Genomic DNA, 26,590 nt, shown 5'->3' on the forward strand with positions numbered 1-26,590 from the left:
ACTCAGTTCCTCAAGTCTGGGCAACATCCTAGTAAATCTTCTCTGCACTCTTTCTATCTTATTGATATCTTTCCAATAGTTAGGTGACCAAAACTGCACAGAATACTCCAAATTTGTCCTCACCAATGTCTTATACAAATTTACCATAACATCCCAACTCCACTACTCAATACTTTGATCTATGAAGGCCAATATACTAAAAGGTCTCTTTACAACCCCATCCACCTGTGATGCCACTTTCAGGGAATTATGTATCTGTGTTCCCAGATCCCTCTGTTCTACTACACTTCTCAGAGCCCTACTATTTACCCTTTATGTCCTCTCTTGGTTTGTCCTTCAAAAATGCAACACCTCACACTTGACTGCATTAAATTCTATCCTTCATTTTTCCAACTGGTCCAGATCCCTCTGCCAGCTTTGAAAACCTTCTTCACTGTTCACAATACCTCCAATCTTAATGTCAGCTGCAAACTTGCTGATCCAATTTACCACATCATCATTCAGATCATCAATAATAGATGACAAACAACAATGGTCCCAGCACTGATCCCTGAGGCACACCACTAGTCACAGGCCTCCAGTTTGAGAAGCAATCACCCACCACTACTCTCTGGCTTCTCCTGTCCAGCCATTGTCATATCTAGTTCACTACTTCACCATGAATACCTCGCACCTGAACCTTTCTGACTAACCTCCTATGTGGGGCCTTATCAAAGGCCTTACTATAGTCTATGTATACAACATCCACAGCCTTTCCTTCAACAACTTTCATGGTAATCTCCTCAAAAAACTTTATAAGATTGGTTAAACATGAATTACCATGCACAAAGACAGTTGACTATCCCTAATCTGTTCCTGGCTATCCAAATTGTATATCCAATCTCTTAGAACACCTTCCTATAATTTACCTACTACTCACTGGTCTAGAATGGAACATTAAATGAGCACTTACCAGTGTAAAGTTTGATGATCATTATTCAAGCTATGGGAGGTGGTGAGTCAATGTGAGATCCCATCTGTGCATGCGCAGTCATTCATTTACAGTCCGGAGGGGAGAAACCACTGAACTTAAATGAGCTCAACTAGATGAACCAACAATAACATATTTATGACTGAACATATTTATTACAACCAAACATCTTAATTCATAAACAAAAAAAATAGGGGAGGGAGAAGTGGACATGTTGACTCACCAACTCCCATTTCTTGAATAATAATCATCAAACTTTGCACAGGTAAGTGCTCATTTAATGTTCCATTATTCTTTGCAATGTATGTTGGTTCGCCAACGTGAGAGTTTGTAGCTCAGTGGGTTATCCCCTTCGGGTGGGCCAACAGATCTTAATCAGTTCAATGGGACCCACTTCCGCAGCCTTATTCAATCTGCTGCGTGTAGGATGGAAGCCGTGAAACTCTGTCCCTCTGAATTTAAATGTTTGTTGTAAAACCTATTAAAGGTTCTCTCATTACTCCATCCCGCCTGGCGGAAGATATCCCTATTGGCTGCCAAGGTTGCTGCCACTCTAGTTGAATGGGACCCAAACTGAGAAATATCCACTCCAGCCACTCTCATGACCTCCCACAGCCATCCGGCCAACATCTGGAAGGTAGCCCGCTGATGTGGCTTTTTATAACATGTAAAGAGGTATTTCTCATTTAGTCTAATATGTTTTGTACATACAACGTATCTTTTTAAACAATCCAACACACATACCTTTCATCTTCTCCATATGCATACAATGAATAGTCGATATATGGCTTTCATCTTGGCTGAACTGAACAATGAATGGGGATTTAGGTGACTCGGCCTCCATTACCGGCCCTTCATCATCTTTCCATGCATAATCATAAATATCCTCCCCCTGCTTTGAAGGTGTAGGAAACCTGCTCACCAAGGCCGTCACCAGTTCCTCCAATTTGTCCAGATGACTTACAATTTCATCGCTGGTCGAGGCCTCTACTCTCTTGCAGGCCTTACTCTCAGACCCCGATCGAGCAGTTGCCCGTCGTACAAAGACCATACCCTTCCTTGGGCTTTTTCTGGTGGTTATTCTCGCCCATCAAGTGGGCGGCTTCGCTACGTGATATGTTAGGTTTGAATAAGGTCCTACCTGCTCTTGTGCTCCCTTTGCTGCCACTCAGTGTACTGAGGTCCAATCACCTCATGCAGTGGCTTAATGGTATCACTGCTAGCTTTTTGAGACCCCAACTTCAGCGAAGGTAGATCTCGGTCGCCTGATCCCACCCCCAGTGGAGGTAGTTCAGCATTGCTGCTATTGTTTACCGACCCCAACTTCAATGAAGCCAGGCCAATGCAGCCAGGCTTGGGCCCCACCTTCAATCAAGGTAGGCCACTGCCACCTGATCCCACCCCCAATGGAAGTAGATCAGTCTTGTTGCTCCTCAGCTGGGACACTGCACCCCAGCAGGCCCGTTGGATTTTTGGCACTAACAAAGTACTATGGGGGCTCTTCTTGGAGGCCTTTCTCCTTGGACTCTTGCCACTCTGTCTTTTCCCCAGCCCCTCATTAGGACCCAGACCTTTTCTGATACACCTCCACCTCTGGAGGGCTACATTGGGGTCTCCCCTCATTGGGACCAGGGAACCTCCCACCGGCAGTCCCAGAATTTTTACTGTTCACCTCTTTCTCCAGAGGGCTTGTTCGGGGGTTTGACTCCATTTTTGTGGATCACTCTCCTGCTATCTCCCTCAGGGCTCTGCTCCTGCAGGCCCACTATTTTAGTGCTTTTTTGGGTCGCTCTACTACGATTCCACATTGATTCAGTGTTTTTTCGCTCCCACACCAGAAACATGAGCATTCCTTGCAAGTCAACGGATGTAATGGCTGCACATGTGCAGATGGGATCTCATGTTGGTGAACCAATGTGCATTGTGAAGAATAATTTCCAGTGTTACTTTTGGAGCCTTTTTTAAATAAGGAAACAATGCGAGCTACCTTCCAATCCTCAAGCACCACACTCTTGGCTAAGATCATTTTAAATATTTCTGCCAAAGCCCCTGCAATTTCTACACTAGTCTCCATCAAGGCCTGAGGGAATATCTTGTCAGGTCCTGGGGATTATTCCACCCTTATTTAGTTTTTCGACAGCAAGCAACTCCTCCTTTTTAACCTATATAGGATCCATAACCTCAGTTTGTTTTTCTTACTTCCCGCAAATCTGTGCCAGTTTCCTGATGAAAAAAACATTTTAAGATTTCCCCCATCTCTTTTGGCTCCAAAGCCAATTAATCTTCAAAGGGACCAAGTTTTTCCCTCACTATCCTTTTGCTCTTAATATATCTGTAGAAACCCTTAGGATTTTCCTTCACTTTGCCTGCCAAAGCAACCTTAGTCCTTCATTTAGCCTTCCTGATTTCTTTCTTGAGGTTTTTCCTGCATTTTGTATGCTCCTCAAGTACCTCACTTGCTCCATGTTGCCTATACCTGTTATACACCTCTCTTCTTCTGAACCAGATCTGCAATATATTTCGAAACTGAAGGTTCCCTATGCCTGCTAACCTTGCCTTTAATCCTTACAGAAACATGCAAACTCTGTACTCTCAAAATTTCACCTACTTTCCTTCTTTTTCCTACGTACAACATCACAGGAGTTATCCTCAGGATCTCATGTCTGTAAACGTAGCTGTAAATATTAGTAATTGGCAGAATACTTTCTGGAGTCCAGTCATAAAGGCACTTCAGGCATCTGGAACAAAACAAGTATCATCAGAAATGTGTGTTTGTCTTTTCTACCAACCCCATTTTCTGAACATGAAATAATGCCACAATTCTTCACAAGTATCATGTTTATGTGAATCATTGCCAATCATTTTCGAATTCATCAACAACTTGATTTACAATTGTTGAAAATGTTCTGCTGTGGAAGAATAACTTGAGGAAGTCTTCCCAGTGCACCAATCAACTCTGCAGCCCCATCTCTATTTGGATCATTAAATTTGTGGCAATTCAATTATAAATCAATATATTAGGTAGAAAAATACATTCAAACAACATAAAAAATGAGCATTTGTGCAGTGCAGTTCTGGAATCTGGAGCAAAAAACGAACTCCTGGAGGAGTTCAGAGGGATTCTATGAAACAGCCTCAGTAGGGTAAAAAAGATAGTCACTTTTAGGATACGAGGCCCTGCATCAGACAGGGGCTTTGGTATTATTTACAGTAATTATGATGTCTTAATTGTTTCATGCACAAAATCTGCTCATTCTCATGTTCTCAGGAGTGGATTTCTTTTCTCCATAAAGTATCAGAGTAACCAAAACCTGAATCTTAGCAGGATGTGGCATACTCTCGAAAGAGCAAATCATCAAAAAATATTAACACAACTACACGATGATGGTACTATGCTGTTACATCTCTGTAGCTGAACAGATTAGCATCAGCAGACTCAAGTTTGAGCTATTTTAGGTATCTTTAAAATGTTTCCAATGAGATTTTGAGCTGTACCCGTAAGGTTTCATCCTTTTATTTTATTATGTGGCACTATCCACTTTATTATTGACCAGTTATTTCATTCCACAATACTTTTCTTTTACCGTAATGCAATTAAAATATTTTTTTCTAGACTAAGTCCTTTGACTAAAGAAGGTTGATAGAAATATACAAGATCTGACTAGTTTGGAGAGAATAAAGGGAAAGCTAATCCCAGAGATAGATGGTTCAAGGGCTAAGCAGAACAGATGTTAACTTTACAGCAAAGCACGAGGGGATGGAAGGAAAAGCCTAACCAGAGAGCAGCTATTAATTAGAACTCCCTAGGTGCAAGTGTGAAAGAAACAAAATTAAACTGTGTTGTTAATATTTGGACAGACACTTAAAGAAAAAACAATTTGCAGGGACTAGTGTATAATTGCACTAGTGCACTAGTGTATATTGCTCGACTTTGAGCCATTATAGATTAGTGGACTAATGATCTCCTTTTATGCCAAAAAGTTCTGCAATTCACTGGTAACAATTATAACATGTTGACTGTTTTACTATTATGCCAAGAGTTCAAGTTATTGTCAGCTACAAAGCATAATTATAACAACAATGTAATTAACAATATATCTGCAGTTCTGTGAGTAACTAACGTAGAATATTACAATATTTATTACATTTTTCTCAAAGCAATTTCTTCCTGTACAGAAGAGGGCGCAGGAACCTTTCACAGATTTCAACATGGAACTCACATTTTTCAGATTAAAAACCTTGAGGGAAATGGCAATGTTAACTAAGTAATACCTGAATATGCACATACAGTATTAGGTGGCCAAAACTTCAGAGTCAGACCAGTGGGGGATTTTGAGGTGGATGTCAGAGGAAACATTGCAACAACTGTTGATCATAAAAAATTCACTCATTCTAACCCACCTGCATTATACAGCAACTTTGATGATCCAATTTGACAGTATATAGATGTTTTTGGGAGATAAATTGGGAAAGGTTTGTTAGAGTAGGTCATATGCAAACACTTTAAAACAGATCTTATTTAAAATATTGGAGCTCTGCCCCATGCTAGACATATCGGCTCCACAGCTTTTGCAAGAGCTTTGAAGAGTGTTCAAGAGACTTCCCTAATGGATTGTTGTTCACAAAAGGCAACAGATGAAAGATCTTGTTGGAGCTGCAGATTGTCTGGAAGAGAACTTGTTGTTCTAAGAGGGTCACGTGGTTTTGCAAGCAGAGAGAGTCAAACAGGCTTTCTCTCTGAGAGAGAGAGATCAGTTCAACAGTGTTACAGCCAGCAAGTGCAGCTGGGACTGGAACAGGACAAACTGGCAAATTTGTGGAAAGCCCCATTTTGGAAGATTGCCTGGTCAAAGCCCTTGTGGTTCATGCAAGAGAAGAGGACTGGCTGTCTAATGGAATAAGAGAAACAAAAAGGTGACCTGAAAGAAAGAGGTTATCATCTGGAGAACCCTGAAGGGGCAAGTTTTGTCAGCAAGACACTGAAGTAACTGATGGAAGTACATCAGTTGTAGATGTACTGGAACAACAAATCTCTCTCTGAAAACCAACAAGAACCTTCCTGAGCTGTAACCATTTACCTTTCAAGCACCAAAGCCTGGTGAACTTTATAAATGTTAAATTCTGTCCACAGTATAAGAATTGCCTGCAACCAATGACTTGGAGAGATGAGAAGTGAGATTGGACTGTGAACCAAAGAACTTTTCTGAACTTACACACACATTGCATACAAGTGTGCTTAGAATTAGAAGGGGGTTAAATTATGTTAGTTAAGTCAATTGCGATAAGTTAAAGTGTGATTCTATTTTCATATTTAAAGATAATTAAAAGCAACTTTTGTTTAAGAAACTATTTGTCTTGGTGAATATCTATTGCTCTTGGGTTTTGGGGTTCTCAGGGCTCGTAACACCAGCAACTGTACAACTACACGTACATTAAGATGTTTGGGTATTGCTGGGCCTGTCTAAACACCAACCAGATAGAGAACATGGAACAGTACTGCTCAGGAATGGGCCCTATGGCCCATGATGTCTGTGCCAAATATGATGCTAAATTGAATTTAATATGTATAACCACATCTGAAACACTACTACTACATCTTCTTCCACCACTACTCCGGCAGCCAGTTCAAGGCACTTACCATTCTCTATATAAAAAACTTTGCCTCCTCTCCTTTAAACCTTACCCCTTTCATCTCAAAGTTGTGTCCTCTTGAATTTGATATTTTTACCCTAGGAGAAATATTCTGACCATCAACTGTATCCATGGCTCTCATTATATCATAGACTTTTATCAGATGCAGAGAAAACAAACAAAGTTTGTCCAATGTCTCCTCTTCCTTCATGCTCTTTAATCCAGGTAGCTTCCTGGTAAATCCCTTCTGTACCTTTTCAATGATGTACAGGAGTATGGTAAACTCCAGTTCCAAACTTACACATTGCTCTGAAGCCCATCCTTTCCAGCATGATAGATCATTGAATCAGACACCCAGCTGCAATACCCTTTGACCTAGAAACAATTGTGCCTTGATTTCAAACAGAACTCATCTCAGTGAAGATCAGTGCCGAGCAAAGCAGTTTCACTGCCCCAACTCCTTTCTCAATCCTTTTCACTGTAATGTTGCACCTCATCACCAATAAGCCTGCTACTGTCAGGGTTTATATCTAATGGGAAATTATTCAACCAAGGGCAATTGCATTCAAGTACCAAGTTCATCCAAAGCTCAGTAGATCTGATTCAGGTAATTCATGCATTTGCACCTACTTACAATTTGAACTCCCAAACAATGTCAATTCAATTATGGGAGGATAGATGTTGCAAACACATCTGCAAGACAAAGGTCCTCCACCAACATGCTTCTGCAGCTCTGCATTACCCTCTGACAATAAGTGTTCATCCTGGCAAGGTTGAACTGCTTTTGGTCCTCAACATTTTTTAACAATTTATGTCAAAGGCATTGAAGTTTCAATTGCCAAGTTAGATACCGTGCTGTTTTTTCCCTGCCAAAATTAGTATTTTCACATTATATTCCATTTGCCAAAACTTTGCCTACTCCAATAATCTGTTTCCCTAACATGTCCTCTTTACTACTTACCTTCCTACTTTTTACAATCATCAAACATAACAATTAACATTTCAATGTCAACAACATAAATTGTAAAAAAAATTGAGGGCCAAAAACAGTCCAGCCTTCCCCGGGCTTCACTGTGAACACTTATTGTCATGCTGGAGTTTAGATGAGTGAGAGATTATTTGATTGAAATGTTTAAGATTTTCAGGGTTTTTGAAGAGTTGGGTATGGAAGGGATATTTCCTCTTGTGGGAAAATTGAAACTAAGATCTCACTGTTTGAAAATCAGGAGTTTAATTTGAGGCAAAGATGAGGGAATATTTTCCTCTCAAGAAGGTTCTGTGTCTTTGGATCTCTCTTCCTCGGTGGACTGTAAAGCCAAGTCTTTAAAAATGTTAACACAGAAAAAGATTTTGAATAAGATGGGGGTGGGGGGGGGGGGGTAGTGGAGAAAAGTTAATGGGGGTGGATGGGAATGTAGAGTTGAAGTCAGAACCTCATCAGCCATTGAGTTGTGGGCAGAACTGTATTTGTACTGCTGTGGTTAAATTTGGCAGCTCTGACATCAATTCAGCATTGAACAAAGATTTATGACACAATCTGCAGTTCTTTGCACACTTTTAGCATGTGTGAGCAATTCGCCAGATGGCTTACTTGGTACTTTAATGTGTATTGATGATTCAAACAAGAAACTATAATTAGCACCCTTAACACCAAAATACAATGTACAACAGTGCCCACTTCAGTAGTTACAGGCTTTGAAATACAAACTTTCATCTTTGCAGCTGTAGTGGAAGAATCTCCAAGATTTCTTTTCATCAAACTGTGTTTACAACAGAGCAACAATATGGTGTTAAATGGTACACGATTTGTACTCAGTTACTTGTAATACAGTAATACTTTTCTTTGAAGTACATTGGGCACTTGTATTACAATTTGTTAGTTATTAGCTTGGAATCAGTAAAATCTAACTTCTCACCTGTGCAAATTCCAGTTGACCCAAGAAAACCCCTTTGAGGTTTCTGGTAACAAGCAGAGAAAGTAGTATAAATTGTTGGTTTGTATGGATGGGGGGGCCCAGTTGCAGTTCAAACTCAAGGTTCAACATCTTCAGGAGAAGTAGCGTGAATGGTTGTGATACCAACTAGAAAAAGTTCTGAAAGGACAGCCTTTCAGAATGCAGACAATGATCTGATCCTGCTCTGGCTGTTCCTCATGTTCTTTCAAGTGACTGAGCTTCTCCATATATCCCGTGGAAGCAGGAAGACTAGAGCCTTGTCACTCAGGTCAAGTACCAGATTGTGCCTGGTGATTTTTTTTGTGGTCAACCATTAGTTTGAAGGTTTTTGAATGTGTACCATTGGTGAATCTCTTATTTTAAATGGAGGAGGTAACAGCTATTTTCATGTTGTCCTGTTAAAGCAAGTTTTTAAATTTGAAATCTGGCAGTACTGTTAAGAAGGAACCAAGTCATGTCACCAGACGCTGGTACAAACAGCAAAAAAAAAGAGAATGGACTCATTAAGCGAAGTGTGGTCAATTAGTTGATGAAGATGTCCAGCAGACATTCAATGACCAATGTTACAGCTTGAATACAGAACATGTTTTGTGTTACAGCTGGGCTCCATGTTCTTGGCATCCGATGGGGATGAGGGGGGAAAGTTATCCTAGTCAAGTACCTGTTTCTGTGGCACTCCTGCCTGATAGTGGGAGCAAAGTTGATGAAGTTGAATATTACAAGAAAGAAAATGTTAGTCAGCTGAAAGCTCTCTGATTAATTTAGCATTTTGTAGCTATCTGAAAGAATCAGGGACTAAAAGAATTAAAGCCCATTTTTGTTTTACTTGCCATGAACAAATTAATGGAGCGAGTAAAAACACAAAATGCTAGAGAAGCTCAGCAGGTCAGTGTCCTTTATGTAGCAAAGTTAAAAATATAGAACTGACATTTCAGACGAGCCTTTCGTCAAGGATTGAAAAAGTCTTGGTGGGCATCCAAACAAAAAGATGAAGGGGGGATGGGGAGATAGCAGCGATCAAGGGGAGGTGGGTGGAGGGGGAAGGGAGGGGGGAGAGAACAGGAAAACCTAGAAAGGGGGAGGGGAAAAAGGGAGAGTAGGTCAGCAGAAAGCAGAGGTTGATGTTAATGCCATCTGGCTAGAGAGTATCCAGATGGAAAATAAGGTGTTGTTCCTCCAATCATCAATCATCATCTCCTGCCTTTGACCCCATCCTTTTGTTCAGGCGCTTGCCAACATTCTTTCACATTTTGATGAAAGGCGTCAGTTATATATTTTTACCTTTACTACATAAAGGACACTGTTTGACCAGCTGAGTTTCTTTAGCATTTTGTGTTTTTACTTCAACCAGTGTCTACAATAATTTGTGATTTACAAATTAATGGAGCTAGCCTGTAAAGCCTTGAGATGAAGTTGCAGACATACCAGCTGAGTTACAACTGCTCAGAGAAGCTCCGTAGGACAGCTTTGATTTCTTGATACATGGTTATCCTTCATAATGTTGATGATTCTCCAGCTTTGGATATGTGCTGTTGTTATTTCTCCTTCACTCTGATAGAGATTACCTATTTTAAGCGTGTTTGCTCATTGCCGCTGTGCATCTGTGGTGCTTACTCATGCAAGTCAGATATAAATGCCCACTAAATTTCAAGAATCCAGATTCTCGCATGATTTGGATTTCTGGCATCCGGATTTTTGGACCTTTACTGTAAGTCACTTTTCACTTGATGCATTACAACCAACGGAATACTTCAGAAGTGCAGTAGCAGGTCAACCAGGAAAATTACTTTAGATGTCCATCAGTCTTCAATTGTTCATGCTAACCAACCCATTTTAAGTCATCAATATGCAAGGTGAAAACTTCAACTTGAAAGTTCTTAGCAAAATCTGCTCCTGTTTAGTGTGGATATCAAAATTTAAAACTGCGACTGACAAAAAGACTTAAGAAAAAAATAAGAATGAGAGGTTTATTAAAATTGTACAAACTTTTGTTCTTTTGTTGCACAACAGCTAAGTCGTTCTTAAAGCGAAGAAGTACAATGTTTACATACACTGCTACAGGATTGGGTCTGAGTGAACGCCGCATGAAGTCTTGGTGGTGTTTAACGTGCCAACACCAATGAAATTCAGAACGGCTGTTCTGGTTCTACATGAAGATATTTACATTCAGAGGATTACATTTTATCAATACTTTCACCAAAACAAAATCTAAAAAAAAAGAAAAGTATCGAAAGTCCAACGTGTATTTTACAAGGTGAACTAGAACGGTAAAGGTATTTAAATCATAAAGCCATCAAGCTTTAATGCACAAGTCCTAAGCTGCCCATGTGACATTTCAAACAGGAAATACTAAACAAAAGAGTGCTAATCGCTTAACATCACGCACAGCTATCAAGTCAAAATGTTGGCAGTATTGTTGGTCCCTATGTGTACTGACACAAAAATAAGGCACATACCTTATAAACATCCAGCAAATAACATGCTGCTTTTTCTGAAGCACAACCAATATGTTCTAGTTTACTATGCTATCCTAGAAATGATCACATCTACTTTAGAAAGCATATAGCACTACAGAGCCAACATACACTAAAATAAATGTTCTAAAACCAGTACTGGTCTCTGTATGGCTCTCCTGACAAAAAGGTTAAACAAAACCAAACCCCCAAAAAAAATCAAATAAAAGAACTGAAACAGTAAAAGTGTTCCATTCAACAGTTAATGAAGGATACTCAAGCATCCTGGCTACAAAGCCTTCACATCATCTAAAACTTCTGTAGGTCAACAAAATATCAACTAGAAGACCTACCGGAGTCAAAGACTTTTCTTGGCTTTGATTGAGATACAAGCCATATCCGTCAATAGTTTCGCAAGAGCAGTCACTCATTAAAATTTACCCTAAAGTGAAATGTCCTTTGTGAAAATGTTGACATCAGACAAAATACACAAGACTTGCGGTCATTACGTTAACTACAGGGTACAGTGCTTATGTTTGGCCTTATTTATTGTTCTAAACATGCATATTAAACATTTACTTTAGCTCTTTATTCAGTAAAGAGAGAAAAAGAAACAAACATGAACTTAAAATACTGATGCTGTTCAATTTCAAAATGTCACTGCAGCGGAAGACACATTCTCCCAAGCATGGTGTATGGGGACACCCAAATTCAGACACCTTTCATCCTATATCAGGGATTTAATGGAATGCATCCCTTAGTTGGGATTAAATGGTTTTAAAAGTACATAGGTGGTGAAAAAACACCCTGCCCATGAACTGGATCTTCATGGCATAACTGTTAAGAATTTGCTTTCTTCTGCAAGTGAAGTCAGCAAGGAGGTCATGTCACCAATGGCCATGTTTGTAGTGCTCACAGGCATGCTGTGGAATGTGAGAGACATGCGTGGGGTATTGAGGCGGGAAGAAGTCTGGGAGAGATTTTGCAGAATGCTTGGACTCAGGGCTCCTGAAATTAAACTGCCGTTGTCTTCATCATCTAGGATTGCATCAAAGTCAATCTGTACAGTATCTAGGCTATTGCCATCAACGGTGCTAGTCACTTGATTAGAACCTGGAGAAAGCAGCTTGGAAGACTTAGAATGGCCAGCCTGCTGCAGCTGGCAGTTCGTCTCCTGACCAGTGAATATGACAGTTTTCATGGCTTGCTGTTTGAAGGTAGAGTTCTGGATATAACCTTGCTGATTGTAATGCTGCACATTGGAACATGAACTGCGCAGGGGCTGTGGTTGCTCTTGAATCTCTGTCTTAATACTGGCCATCCTGTACATTTGGTTAATGTTACTGAAATTGCTTTGTTGATGGGGTACTCGATTCGTTGGTGCACTTGGCTGCTTATTGGCATTATGATTTGCATACATTTGATGATCTTTTGATGCATGCGATCCAAACTGTTGATTTCTTGGATGATGAGAAATTGGTTGGGAATCTTGAAGCCCCAGATATACAGCAGCTTGAGATGGTTGGTTACTCAATCCAATAATGTCTGAATTACTGATATTTCCCTGTGCAGAGCCATTCACACCATGGAAATGTAACCCTTCCATCGATTGCTGATTCACAACTTGTTGACACTGAATGAAATTCTGCACCATCATATTTCTGTTTTGTATCCCATTGGTCACCTTTGTTGCTTGATGCCGTGTTGCCACTGAAGAATATATGGATGCTTCTTGACCGTCACTGACTTGCAAGCTCTCTGACTCCAACTCTTGGTTTGGTACATTTGCAGTGTAAGGGAACTCCCCGTTTGCAGAAATGAACACCTGTCTGTTGAGGGGCTGGTTATGCAGATGACCTTTGTGTATTTGGGCACCTGTAATCTTAATGTTCTGCGGAACACTATGTGGAGCCACCTCCATACACTGTTGATAACCATTTGGCTGACATGCAAATGCATTCTGCTGAACTATTGGAAGGTTTTGTTGATGATTTGTTATGTTAGTAAACAATCCAAGCATCCGACTATGTTGTGCACTACCTACAGCTCGTTGCCTGTACTTTTGCTTTTGAGGTGACATGTCAACACTTCCTGAGCTTACTTCATTCCATTGGATTGGCAGATCATCTTTATTTGTTTCAGAATTCACTTGTGGACTGTGGAACTGCTGGATTGCAGACTGAGACTGGTCAAAAGAAGGCATGGCAACAATGTGATCTTCCTGAATTTCACTGGATGGCACATTTGGCAGGTGGTCATATATGTCCTGACTTGACATATTCATTTCATTTTGTAGGCGACCAGCCACTTTATTACTTTGTGAGCTAATGTACTGAACTACATCATCTGGTAAGATATCCTCATCAATGTGGTCATACGTCTCCATAGCAATGGCCTCCTGGACAACATTCTCACTGATACTGGGAGGGCAAGGAGAGTAAACATTCCGATGGATGTTGCCATCAGAACGAGTGTAGTTTTGAAGACTGAAATTACGACGTTCCATTGAGGGATGTACAGGGACATGACTAACATTGTTAAGACTGTTATAACGGTGTGCCGGAGCTGCAGAGAATGATTCTGCCACAGTTCTCACAGGATCACTAGCTCTTCTTATTCCATTGCCGGGCATGTCATTAATTAACAGAGGCCTCCTGCCACATCCATTAGATGCCCCATCACTGCACCTTCGAGAAGCATTTAGTTGAGGCAAAGAAAATACTTCCGTATCTCTGTAGTCACCTAAAAGTGCCATCCTAGCCTTTAAACTCATCCGCTCCATATTTGGCAATGGAGTTGGTGGTGGTCCACCTGTGGCTGCAGCGTATTTGGCTTTCAGCCTATAATGCTGTGCTGGAGTGAGGCTCAGTAGTCCAGGTAAGCCACCACATTGGCTAGCCTCACTTGACCGCCTTGATGCATCTGTTGAGATGGGATCATATGAATCTGTAACACTCAGGTTGTTTGGTCGGCCTTCAGCCTGGGAGACCTCACTGGACCGTCTACTTGAAAGATAGGGTGAAATGCCAGAAGACCTGCGACTGCTCATGTAGGCAGAGCTAATGGTACTGGTGGTGCTGTCACGCCTCTCATTCAGCTTATTTAACATGGTGACATCTGCATTTGAAAATTCACTTCTGTTTGGCAGGATAGTCATGGATCCTCCAACACTAGAGCTGTCCAGCTGAGAGCCTGTGTTTAAATGGTAGATTTTAATTAGCAATTATAACTTGAAACAACTTTAAAGTTAACCAGGAGAAACTTCAAAGCACACTAAGATGGAAATTGTATTTTAAAATGAGAATGACTAAAAAATATGCAAAGCCACAACTTCTACAAGAGATAATTAAACCAAAATGAGGTAGTTTAAAAATTAATTTCTTTCATCCACAAATTCTAAAACAAAATTATACTTCAAGAGTTAGATTTGTGTACATTCAGCATTTTTCCCTCTACCCAATATTCCCCTCTCAGAATTAATATTTTGAAATAAATTTTGAAACATTCCTAAGACTTTGACAACCAGGTTAAACAACTTGAACAGTTTCTCTGCATATTCTAAGGGTATATTATATGTTGCGGTAGTATGGGGATGCCAACTTGAACACTTTTTAATGCCACACAATTCATGATCTGAGGTATGTATAATTTTTTCAGGGAGGAGACTACATAGGGAATTGACTTTATGATCAATGCCACAAAAAAGCAAGGTTTCATGCCAGCAGTGAAGTCTTGCAACTTTCTTTCTTTAATTCTTTCTCAGACTTGACAGACCCATAGGACAAAAGAGCCTTTGAGAACCATGATTTAGAAATCTCTGACTTAAGTGAAAGAACATGGAAAAATATACATCATCTTGAAAACTTCCCATTTATCTTACAGTTTTGAATGACTTAAATGAGATGATGGAATCCTAGCCTCACAGTAAAATTCTTTCCAGTCTAAAAGCAGTTAAACAAAACAGCAATTGCAATTTAATTTTGACTATTTTAGTACACTTTACTCAAATGTTCTGTTTCACAAAGAAATGCCAGGACAGCAAACTTTTGCCATTTAACACAACTGCATTGTAATGTGGAGAACTTGCAAATGGTTTTTGCATAGAAGTATTCTATCTGTCAATCATATTATTTATTTATAAAAAACATAACTCTTTTCTTTGAGTCACCAACACTCAGCACTTCCAATTATAATTGGGAAGATATTCACTAGTAACTTTGAGAAGCATTTTCCCAAAGCAATTTGATGTCTGTGAAGCTGAGGGACATCATTCCTGCCTGATAGCATTTTCAACATTCAGAATAACCATCAAGAACTCTCAGTACAGGTGAAATACAGTCATGGTAGGAAGGACATAAAGCTGCCTACTTGCAACATTATAAGCAATTTTTTTCAGTTAGTCAGAAATTATGGGAAAGGATCATTGTTATGGGTCCCTTCACCTCAGTCCAAGGATACTAATTGACTTCTTGTAGCACTCCACAAGCAGCACAACAATAAGGCATAAAACTAGAAGTAGATTTGTTTTAGGGTGTAGAAATTGACCCGCACTGGGAAAGAGATGTTCAGTTGATAATCTTTGTGGAGGAGTAATGGAAAATTGACTTCATATATACAAAAGCCTTTCCTCTCACTCTTTCTGCCAGTTTAGAGTTCATGCAAAAAGTTAAAATAGATATTGGGGTTACAGAGAGTTTACAGTGGAGAGAGGCCCAGGGTTGGAGGAAGAGTCAAAGCTGCAGCCAGTGGTCGTCCTTGGTTTGGAGTGGGGATAGCAATGGTGAAAGTGCTAAAAACCCTAAAGGAAGCCTGCAGCAAAGGAGATGGGGTAGCAGTGTGGGGGTCATGGAAGTTGGTAGTGTGATTAAAAGGTATTGAATCCAAAAGTTGAGTCCACAGGCTGGAAACTCAATCAGGCAGCTTTCCATTTAGTTTCACTAAAGCAAGCTTCTCATGTGTTATACAGAACAAAGCCTGGACACAAGTTACAATGACACAAAAGAACATCAAGTGTGTGATGATTAATTGTGCATTGATTGTCTGGGTATTAATGTGTATTCGCGCACACCAGCTCTGACCTTTACATGAGGCACTTTCAGGTGGCCAATTGTCCCGCATGTAAAGCCGCATGTTTAGGCAGTATGCGGCAGTTTTGAGGCCACCTGAATGTGCAGGAGGCGCTCTTGAGGCGAGCTACGTAACCCTCCTCCGAGAGGGATAATCAGCTCAGCTCAGTGGCTCCCGCAGGCACCTGAATGCAGCTGGCTGAAAGCGGATGTTAAGGGTCAGCTGATCACAGCTGACACTGGGCAAGAGCCGGAGTGTGGCTGTGTCCTTCAAGTGGCCAGCGTTGCGTTTTAAACGCTGCCACCTGAACGGCAATTTAAAGGGCGCTTTGGCTTCTTCAGGCGCATTCTTAGCGTAGAAGGCACCTGAAAAAGCCTATGGTTAATGGTGTGGAATATTCATGGACTGAGTGAAAAGCAATTTGGAAAATGATGTGCTATGATAGAGCACTTTGTAACTGGATAGAATTCCTTGGCGATTTACTTTCCTGTTCTAGCTTATAATTGAACTCAGGGCCTTGATTTCTTTTAAGGTATTGTTCAAAATAAAACCAAAATACAATGAATCATAAATATAATTTCTGTCTGCAGACTAGGCATGGTGCAATGATCTGACATTTGTTTATTACTGTAAATTTCAGTTTTTGAAATATTAAGATATGGAAATTAAATTATTTCCAGTTTTAATAAATGGAAGCTTCTCTTTCCAAAAATAATGTCTTCCTCCCCTGCCTCTAACTAATTTAATTTTAAACTTAATTAAACATCCTCTGATTTTTGCTAGATATGACTGTTATCTCTACACTTTTAACAAGTCTTTCAATGCAATGCTATAAACCTTGTGTTTGTTCCTTACCATTTCCTGGAAGAGGAGGCAGAGCTACTTTTTTGGTAGCTGGAACAGTGTTAACTCTGGGAAGGAATCCATTGACTTGCTTCAATCTTTCCACCTTTAGCTGCTCCATCCATCTGGTCCCTGTCATATTCCTTCTGGCCTGCAGACCCAATGCTGTGGTTGCTGTAGAAACTGTAGAGTCCATGATTGGTGCCTCATCGGTGGCACTGAGATCTCCCATACTGCCTCCGCTATTCAGATTAAGCTCGATCCCACTGTTGGAGTGGTTGCTGAAGGGGGACGGTTCACTGCTGCACGAAGACTGACCACCAGGGCTTGGCTGAGATGTCTGTGAAAGGGAGGGAGAAAAGTGGTTCAATTGCTTTTGCTTACAATGCATGAGTGGGTCCAATGATATGGAAAAGATCAGCACAACTTGCACCTTTTATTGTAAAATCAAATTAAATTTTTAATGTTATACTGATCTATAAACAGTAAAGGTCTTATCGCTTTATTTGATGCAGTTTGAGAACTTTATACTATTTTAAGGAAAGAAAGAGACTTGAGTGGCTTAGTGACAACCAGGAAAATTACATACCTGTACAAACCTGCCATACCTGCAAGGCTTACAAGTCCGATATACTACAAGTATATAGATGTTTGATGTTCTGGGAGGCTTAAAAGCAGGGAATACCAGAGAACCACTTTGTAATTGGTTTTCGCATAAGAATAGAAATCCTGAGGACATGAATGGAAAATAAAATCTAACCGTGGAAAATATAAGGGACCTCGGGTGGATTAAAAAGGGAAGAAAATTTGTCAAACCATGCTCCAGGAACAGGCTTTTTGTGGATAAAATATGGATGAAAACTAAAATGCATGTATTTGCGCAGAATTTTAAGTTATGAGAATTGAAAGAATGAAAAAAGTTGCAAAATGAAATATTAATAAGTGGGAAGAGAAGTTTGAGAGAGACAGATATAGTGAATAAAGTTATCCTGGAAATTAATTCTCTAAAGGTCATCGTGCTTTTTAAAGATTTCTTTGCTTATTCTTTCTTCAAGAAATGCTATTAATAAGAAAATAGCTACAATAGGAAAAGATTCTCTGAATATGAAGTGGAATTTGTAATGATTTTCACTGTAGGAGGTGGTTAATGGAAATGTGGTGTGTTGAACAGGTAATGGGAATATTTCTGTATTACCTGCTTATCCATAACTGAACATAATGTGGTTGAATTTTAAATGCCATCTTGGAAGCCAGCCTAATACCACTTTCTCCAGGGTACCTGGGATGCCAAATGCTACAGTGGTTCATGCATCCCAGAAATAAATGTTAAAATACTGCAAATTCCCAGCTCAATAACTTAATGGTAACACAAAATTGTTGAAATGATGGGAGAATGATTCAGGCAATAAAATCTCACCTTATTACCCACTGTCCTTAGGAAGACAGAACAAGAAAGCACCAGACAATAATGTCAGCAAGTTAGTGAAAACAAGAAAGAGAAGAGTTACTTTCAATTAGTAGCAGTTAATTGCAGGACAGTGTAAATCAAAATAATGGATCAGTAAATTTCACTTGCAATCAAGCAAACACAGATTGGACTCTATAAATTCTTTACACTATTTGAGTGATTTGCACAGTGTATCACATTTCACATTCATATTAAATAACAGGAATGCATACATCAACTTACATCCTACCTGGATTTACACACCTCTGAATTTAATGCATATCATGTTCAGAATGGAACATCAATTGGTTGAAGTTTATAGAAAGATTAATATCATTGCACTGATCATTTTGAATTAGTGCATGTGCATCCTTTTTTTAAATGAATACCATTAAATTCAATAGTATAGAACATTTCTCATACAGCACAATGTTTTATGCTCTACATGTGTGAATATTATCTAAAAACTGTGTGTATAGAACACTGGAAAATTAGAATACAATCCTTTGAACATCTGGCTTGACAAATCCATCTGGGCATATATGATGGCATCAATGGACATAGATTGCTCAAATGACATAACTTGTATGAAATTCTATTAAGTATGTTGGCCTTGAGCATTGGAGAGAGTTTTAGCAGAAGGAATGAGGCCAGTTATACTATCAGATAGAAGATTTGATCCAATGTGGCCCATACGTATGAATCTGAGGTATTGATCACCCAGAAGATAGATCATATTTCTTGTTAGAAGCTATGTACTGTATTTCCACTGCTTCCCAGCCCAAGAACAACAGTCTATATGCTGTCCCAAGTTTGCTGCCCCTCCCAAACCATTTCTATTTTCAGTTCTATGATCTACATCATCTGACCCACTGTCAACTGCTTCCATACAATAAACATGTTCCTTCTAGCACCAAATATTCTGGAGCGTTTTAGCTTTAGAAAACAATTCCTAAATTCCTGCATCCTGCATAGCCCTAGAATTTCCCTGTAATAGACTTCCCTTAATGGCATTGGAGATAACTAACTTCGGTCTCATACCTTCAGAGCAAGGGAAAAATCTGAAGCAGAGATCTTATTGGTTTTCTGAACTGACAGTAATTACTGGTCTAACTCGAGGTTTAACAAAAGCCTTATTGGTCGAACAGTGGACAGACACAGAGTACAGGAGTGAACAACTTGGTTTCATAAAATCAGCATCTGCTCTGCAAAGTGCAGTGGGATTAAATCCAGCATTGTGGTTCCTTGAATTGTTCAGAATGTCATATGAAAAGCATATAGCCCAAAAGGACCCTGTTAGCTCATCATAGCCTGACCTCTTTTGATTTTGTTTCTAAATTTATCTTTTGTAGATTGAGCCTAAGATCAGTAGTGGGGAAATTACTAGAATCTTACATAAAAGACGCAATGATAGAACCTGGAAAACTTTAACGGGATTCATTCCTGAAGGGTTCAGACCTGCTGAGTTTCTTCAGCACTTCTGTATAGTGCAAAGAAACCTTGTAGAACAGTTACAGAAAGAAAGTGTTCAGATGCAGCATACAGTTGGGAAGTCAGATGATATGTTAGCCTTCATTGAAAGCGGATTTTGGTACAGAAGTGAGGAAGTCTATCTGCAGCTGTACAGGGCTTTAAAGAGACCAAATCTGACATAAAATCCCAGGTGGAGTCTAATCACCTGAGGAAGAATGCTTTTACTATAGATTAAAGCATTTAAGGTTTATGAGATTGATTTCTGGGATGGCAGAATTGATGTGTGGGAAGAGATTACTGGTAGGTTGGTTAGTCTGATTTCACTGAAATATATAATTATTTATGATGTTTCTATCTTTATGTCTGTGGACCCAGGTCCGTCAGTGTCAGCACTTTGGGCTCTGGCAAAGAAGAAGAGGTCATCAGTCAAAACTTTTATCCAAATGTAACCTAATGTCTGCTGAAAAGGTGAGAGAATATTTATCATCGAATTTATTGATCATGGACAACGCTATACCAAACAAAGCTGCCTCCTGGAATTGATAGGGCCTGCCAATGTTCACTTTTACTTTCACAATATGCACTTGATGGGTATCAGAAGGGTGATGGAACAGTCAGTCATATGAGAACCTTTGGGAAAGAGGGCAAATAACCTGGGAAAAGCATTTTAAGTATGATGAGTGACTTCTCCAATTTGAAAAATAACCTGGACATACCATTGGCTTCTCTTTCTTGATGGCCTTAACTTGTAGACATTCTTCTCGCTTTGAGGTAGCATTGTTCAGCTCTGCTTGCTGCTGTCCAGGTGATTTGGACTGGGAGTTACTGGCTGGATCCCTGGGTGGTGGAGGTCTTGGGTGGATATCCCCACGTTGTTTCTTTGTAATGTGAGCCTCAGGGCCATGGACTGTTTTGACATGTTTTCGGAGGGAACTGGGATCAGTATAGCGCTTTGTGCAGCCAGGTATCTTACAAACGTAAGGCTTCTATAAAATATTAAAAACATTGACAGAAAATTAGGACAATTATTTGCAACCAGTTGACAGAGAAACAAATGGAATATTGCACAAATCATTTCACATTTAAACTATTAAGTCTGATATCAACATTACTTTAATGAAGGTTCATTTTATAGAATCAAGGCCAGTTGATCTAAGTTGAATGGGCATACTTTGAGAGAACTATTTAATGACTCCCATTCCCCTGCTCTTTCCTTTCTTCATGCATTTTCATTTAAAACTACTGAAGCAATTCCATCTCAAACTTACAATTGAACTCGCTTATACCACCTGTATAGGCAATGCTCTCCAGACAATTAGAGGATAAATCTAAAGGAGATTTGAGAAACACTGAGGAAAGTGATAGGCAGCACAGTCTGGAAAATGCTCATGTGTTAGAGCATTTTGAGATCATGAAAGGGATGGCGCTGGATGTCTCTCAGGCCTGATGGGATATCTCATGTGATTGAAAGGTAGTGGATAGTGGACACAGCCCAGCACATCACAGGCAAAACTCTCCCCACCATTGAGAAAATGGAATGCTCCAATTGGAGAGCAGCACCCATCATCAAGGAACTGCACCACCTTGGACATTCTCTGTTCTCGTTGCTGCCATCAGGAAAGAGATATGAGGGATAGATACCCTAAGACTCATACCACCAGATTCAGGAACAGTTGCTACTCCTCCAACAAACTCAATCAGAGACTCATTTAAAAACTCTTAGTTTGCACATTATTTATTACTGTATTTTTTTTAATGTGTTGTGCAGTAGTTCTGTTTATATTTTTTTTTGTTTACATTTCTCTCTTTTCTAGAAGTATTTTTTTCTTGAATATAGTTTACAGTAGAAATTCTGCCTAACCTGCAGGAAAAAGAATCTCAGGTTGCATGTGATGTCATGCATGTACTCCAATAAATTTGAACTTTGAATTTTGAGTAAAGCAAAGAGTTTGTTGGGACCTTGATGAAGATCTTTGTATTCTCACTGGAAACAGATGAGGTCCCAGAAACCTGGAGAGTAGCTAATGTTGTATCTTTTTACAAGAAGGAAATAATCTAGGAAATTATAGGCAGAGAGTCTCACCTCAGAGGTTGAGAAGACACTGGAGGATACTTAGGAATAGGATTTATGCCCATAAAGGAATTAGCAGATGAGCGATAGTCTTCCAAATTTGATAGGTTTTTTTTGCAAACATGTGGGCTGAAGGACCTATCCCTGTGCTGTACTGTTCTACGCTCTAATGTGTTCTAACTATAAATGTGATTTAAAAAATTCCTCATCATCCCAGTCTTAAATAGGAAACATTTCATTCTGAAACTATGCTTCCCACTTCTAGATTTCCCAATGAGGGAAAACATCAGGCCATTTCATCAGGCCTTGAGGCCGGCTACAGGAGTGAATGGAAAACTAAGAACTTACTTTTCAGACACCAGCCCTAAAAGGCTGCTCCAGCATCCCATTCAGATCCGATGGAGGTGGGACAACTGGTGCCATAGAGCCACCGATTATAAAAACACGGCAGAGCAATGGCCATCCTCCCTATCCATAATTCCCCTCCAGGCAGCTGGAGCCACTCTGTGATTCCCAGAACAGCTCCAGCTGCATGGGGGATTATGGGTTGGGAAGACGGCCATTGCTCTGCCACGTTTGGAGCCGCAGAAAGCGGCCCCGAAGGCCGAAATGGCCTAGTGTGGCCATCAGCCCACACCAGCTGTCCCCCAATGGCTCCCATCAGCTCCGCCGGCCCCTGCTGACAGTCCCCACTGCCCCCCCACAGACCACCCTGCCCCAAAAGCCCCTGCAGACCGCCCCTGCTCCGGCTGCCCTCACCCACCACCCCTGCTCCAATGGCCATCCCTGCCCCACTGGCCACCCACTGAGGCGGGGCGGGGGGGTGTCAGGTAGCAGGGAGTTTGGTCTTCAGCCCACCCCTAAAGAGCCACTTAGCGCAGCTGTACATTCAATTTGATCCGCCGATTATCCCTCTCTGAGAGTGATTGGATTATGCAGCTCGGAGACGGCCTCCACACATTCAGAGACGTATGTGGTTATGCATTTTGGTGGAGGTTCTCCTCTTTACATTTGGACTTTTGCCCTATCTGAAAAGGCCTATCTTCTCAGACTCTGATGTCTTACCTTTCATTCTTCTACACACGTATGATAATGATCAATGAAAAAGTGACAAAACAACTGCATGGATGCTCACTCATGATTGCACTGTTTAAAAATATTTACCTTTTGCCATTACAATCAATGACTACTTCTTCACTGGCCATAATACTTGAAATTATAATGCAAATCACATCTCATTGTGGAATCCAAAATGACTTCAAAGAAGCGCCTAAAATATACACCTCTGGTTGAAAATATAAATTCTCTTGGTGACAAAGTCATAACTTCAGAGCAGTAAAACTCTATCATTATCGACACTTAGCTCAGATTTTATACACTGGATCATTAATGCAAAACATCCAAACTTGCCTTGCCTCAGACCTATTAAAACAGACTAAACAACTCCTGCTGGTTAATAACATGTTCAAACAAGCTCACTGACTTGTGGTGAATTGGGAATTAAACAAGTTTAAAATGTATCAAATAGCCAGTGTATGCTAGAAAACAGCTTACCTCATTTGAGTGAGTTCTGTTCTGATGCTTTGCCCGATCTGATGCATTGGAGAATGCTTTGTTGCAACCCTCATGCTCACAAACATATGGTTTTTCTCCAGTGTGAGACCTCAAATGTGTTTTCAAGTTTTCCAATCTGGAGTAGGCCTTGGCACAGCCTTCAAACTGTACAAAACAAAATTGCTGCAAATTACATGTAATTATTTGGTTCTTTTAATTGTTACTTTGGGAATATTGTATTTTTGAAATGAATATACTCAAGAATTTTGCATTTTTGCTCAGGTCAAACAGATCGGACTAAAGAAGTTACTTGTCCCACTTTCATATATGGAATCCACTTGTGGAAGGAGATCATAGTGGCCAAGCATGCCATCCTAGTGATCATGCCATTGCACTCCATCTCCATACTTTGAGGGCCTCATTCACTTATAACCCTACCCCTAATGTGTGGAACTATCTAGTGACAGCAGGGCTGAGTTAAGTTGACACTGGGGAATCACCGGGTAGCATAAAAATTACAGCCTGGATGTGTTGTTTACTGGGACTTTACTTGGGTGACCCATGCCTACATTCTCCTCTAACTGGAGCATTACCTTTCATTATCCAAGTCAGAACACATGCTTTGACAAATAAATTTGCAGCAATCAAGTATCTCCTGGCACCATTTGATTCAGGGAGATGATCTAGAAATGTTTGTCTAGAAAATGGACTCCACTCATTTTTGGTACATAATTGGGCATTGCCCTATGCCCAAAACCCAAATCAGCTGGCATAAAAGTAAAAAAATTAGGACATGTTCACTTTAAGAAATGTTGAAGCCCCACGTGTTCAGTAAAGAAGGCAGCTGTGTGTCACTTACATGCTGATTTGCAGGAAGTAGGTCAATACTTTTTAAGTGCTCATATTTCTATCGTAAGTAAGTAAAGGATATCAAACTTTTCAATGATGTTATTGCATAAATAAAATATGATGGGACAATTATACTGGATTTGGATGAATCGCAACAAGAGGTGCCTGGTCTAATTTCCTGATGGGTTGGACTTCAACAGAAAAAAAGGACACTTTTCAAAACATGCACACAGCAATTTTTCATTTGATTTGCAAATGAGTCAAATTTCAAAATGGTTCTGCTTTCATAGAAGGTGTACAAACTAAATAGCTGACAGTTGCAATCAGCCCTCACATGAAGAGTAGGTCTTGCTTATAAATGAGGCAATGTGAAGTGATTTGTTGGCAGCAAAATCCCAGTGGCCATATGGTAAAGCCTTGTGAAGGCTATGATTCCTTGAGTGCCTTTGGGTAAAGTGAGTGAAGGTCTGCACTTTTTCAAAGGTGTGCTCTAGTTTTAGAAAAAAAGATTATTTCACATTGATAATAATTTCAAGGAAGTTTCAATTCAATACTTAATTATTTTTTGCAAAGATAACCATTTTATTTTCATGAAATTATTTAAATCTATTTCATGGTTTAATGTTCCTGATGATTAGAAAACTTAAAAACTGTTCAAAGACTGTTAGGATGTTCAGGGACAAGACCTTAGGAAATGCTGCCTGAACCCTGCTAGCCATATGGTGGCTGCTCACTCTTGCAGGATGTCTCCTGGTTGTGGATGGTCAGTTCATAGCTTGTCACGGCCACATGACTACGCGGCCTTGTGTAGGGCTGGTCGCTGCTGGTGATGCATCAGGAAATGTTAACACGCATGCAAAGGCCAGAACGGGGAGCAAGTCGGGAGGAGTGGTCAAGCAAGGTTTGCTGGGAGGTAGAAAGGTTTGTTGGAAGAAATAAAATGATGACACAGGTTCTTTGCTAAAGACCAATACATGCAGCCTGTATTTAACAGTCACCACAAGCTCCTTTACATCTGGAAGGGCAAACTGTGGACAACAAGTTCAGGCTTTGGACTAAACAAGTCCGACCAAAGGGCCTGTTTCCATTTGGTAAGATTCTATAACTCTATTGAGTGAGTACAGTTGGAAAGGAATGGAAAGGACCTATTTATAATATTATAGGCTGAACTAGGCTGGAATGTAGGCAGTTTTTTTTTGAAAAAATAACATTACAATGGAATATATTGTCAGCTTGCGCAGTGAGCTGCTGAGTAATAATGTGCATTGGAAAGAGAACAGGTTGGTTCCTTGCTTGAGCTCAGATATCATAGCAAATATAGGTGACAGGAAAAATAACAAGGTAAATTTGATCCCTCATTGATGTTTGAGTGCCTGGGGACTTGGACAGAACTTTTACAGGTTGTTTAGTGTATGGGATTAAGCTGCATTTAATTTTCCTGATTCACCTTTTAGTATTTAAAATGTTCATTCATTAATCACAGGAAATGTCAGGCAATGACATTCCTATTAAACATAAAATAAAAACTTAAACTGGAAATATTCACCCCATGTTTCTCTCCCCTTGGACATGGCCTGATCTACTGAATATTTCCAGTATTGCTGTTTTTAAACTTTCTATTTCCAGCAGCTGCAGTCGTTTTGATGTTCAATCCCATTTTACCATCATAACATGGCATGCTTTAATATCTCCTCCATACCTAATGATGAAAAACCTCTAATATTTTTGCAATGTTTGTCAAAGCTTCTGGGAATGTTGTATTACAAATCCCATTGCCAACTAGAACCTCAGTGTCATCTGTACCTGACTAGAAAGAGCTATCATTAAGCAGTGGCTACAGTGTAGCAGTTGCAATAATAAATTCTTTTGATATATCAGTGAAAATAACCAGTGCCATTGAGGAGGGTTTAAACAAGAATGACTGGGGGAGAGAAAGAATAGAAACAAAAGAAAGACTAGTGGAATGCAAAGACATATGGTAAAGAAATCAAGGCTCAGTGACAACAAAGTCCAGAGTACAAATAAAAGATAATAGTGTATTATTATAAACGTAATAAAAGGCATCTTAGTGAGGTATCCTAATACCTGAAACAGTCACAAGTAAATGAACTAGCACTTGAAAGAGAGGTGAACAGCACTGAAGAAACTTGGTTGCAAGAGGATCAAAGCAGGGTACTCTCAGGAAGGACAAGCAGAATAAAAAAGGTGGTGAGTGGAACTATTAATAAGAAATGTAATAAGTACAGTTTTAAGCAATAATCTAGGGCCAGAAGATGT

The 26,590-nt window shown here is 39.9% G+C and overlaps 1 protein-coding gene and 1 long non-coding RNA gene across 12 annotated transcripts in view; one reads left to right on the forward strand and one right to left on the reverse strand.

Annotated features, from left to right (window-relative positions):
- Positions 1–26,590, forward strand: part of LOC138755196 (uncharacterized) — a 334,189-nt gene that overhangs the window by 286,078 nt on the left and 21,521 nt on the right. For all 3 annotated transcript variants that reach the window (XR_011352102.1, XR_011352103.1, XR_011352101.1), the window contains one exon: positions 20,215–20,307. This is a non-coding gene — a long non-coding RNA (uncharacterized lncRNA). The remainder of the gene's footprint in view (positions 1–20,214; positions 20,308–26,590) is intronic.
- LOC138755194 (transcriptional activator GLI3-like) overlaps positions 10,510–26,590 on the reverse strand; it is a 469,347-nt gene continuing 453,266 nt past the window's right edge. For all 9 annotated transcript variants that reach the window (XM_069920695.1, XM_069920694.1, XM_069920696.1 and 6 more), the window contains 4 exons: positions 23,465–23,629; positions 20,556–20,825; positions 16,932–17,259; positions 10,510–14,201 (listed from right to left, as the gene is read on the reverse strand). In XM_069920695.1, coding sequence (XP_069776796.1) covers positions 11,836–14,201; positions 16,932–17,259; positions 20,556–20,825; positions 23,465–23,629 — 3,129 coding nt within the window. In that variant the 3' untranslated portion in view covers positions 10,510–11,835. The remainder of the gene's footprint in view (positions 14,202–16,931; positions 17,260–20,555; positions 20,826–23,464; positions 23,630–26,590) is intronic.

Source organism: Narcine bancroftii, chromosome 2 (assembly GCF_036971445.1).
Source record: "Narcine bancroftii isolate sNarBan1 chromosome 2, sNarBan1.hap1, whole genome shotgun sequence".
Taxonomy (NCBI): Eukaryota; Metazoa; Chordata; class Chondrichthyes; order Torpediniformes; family Narcinidae; genus Narcine; species Narcine bancroftii.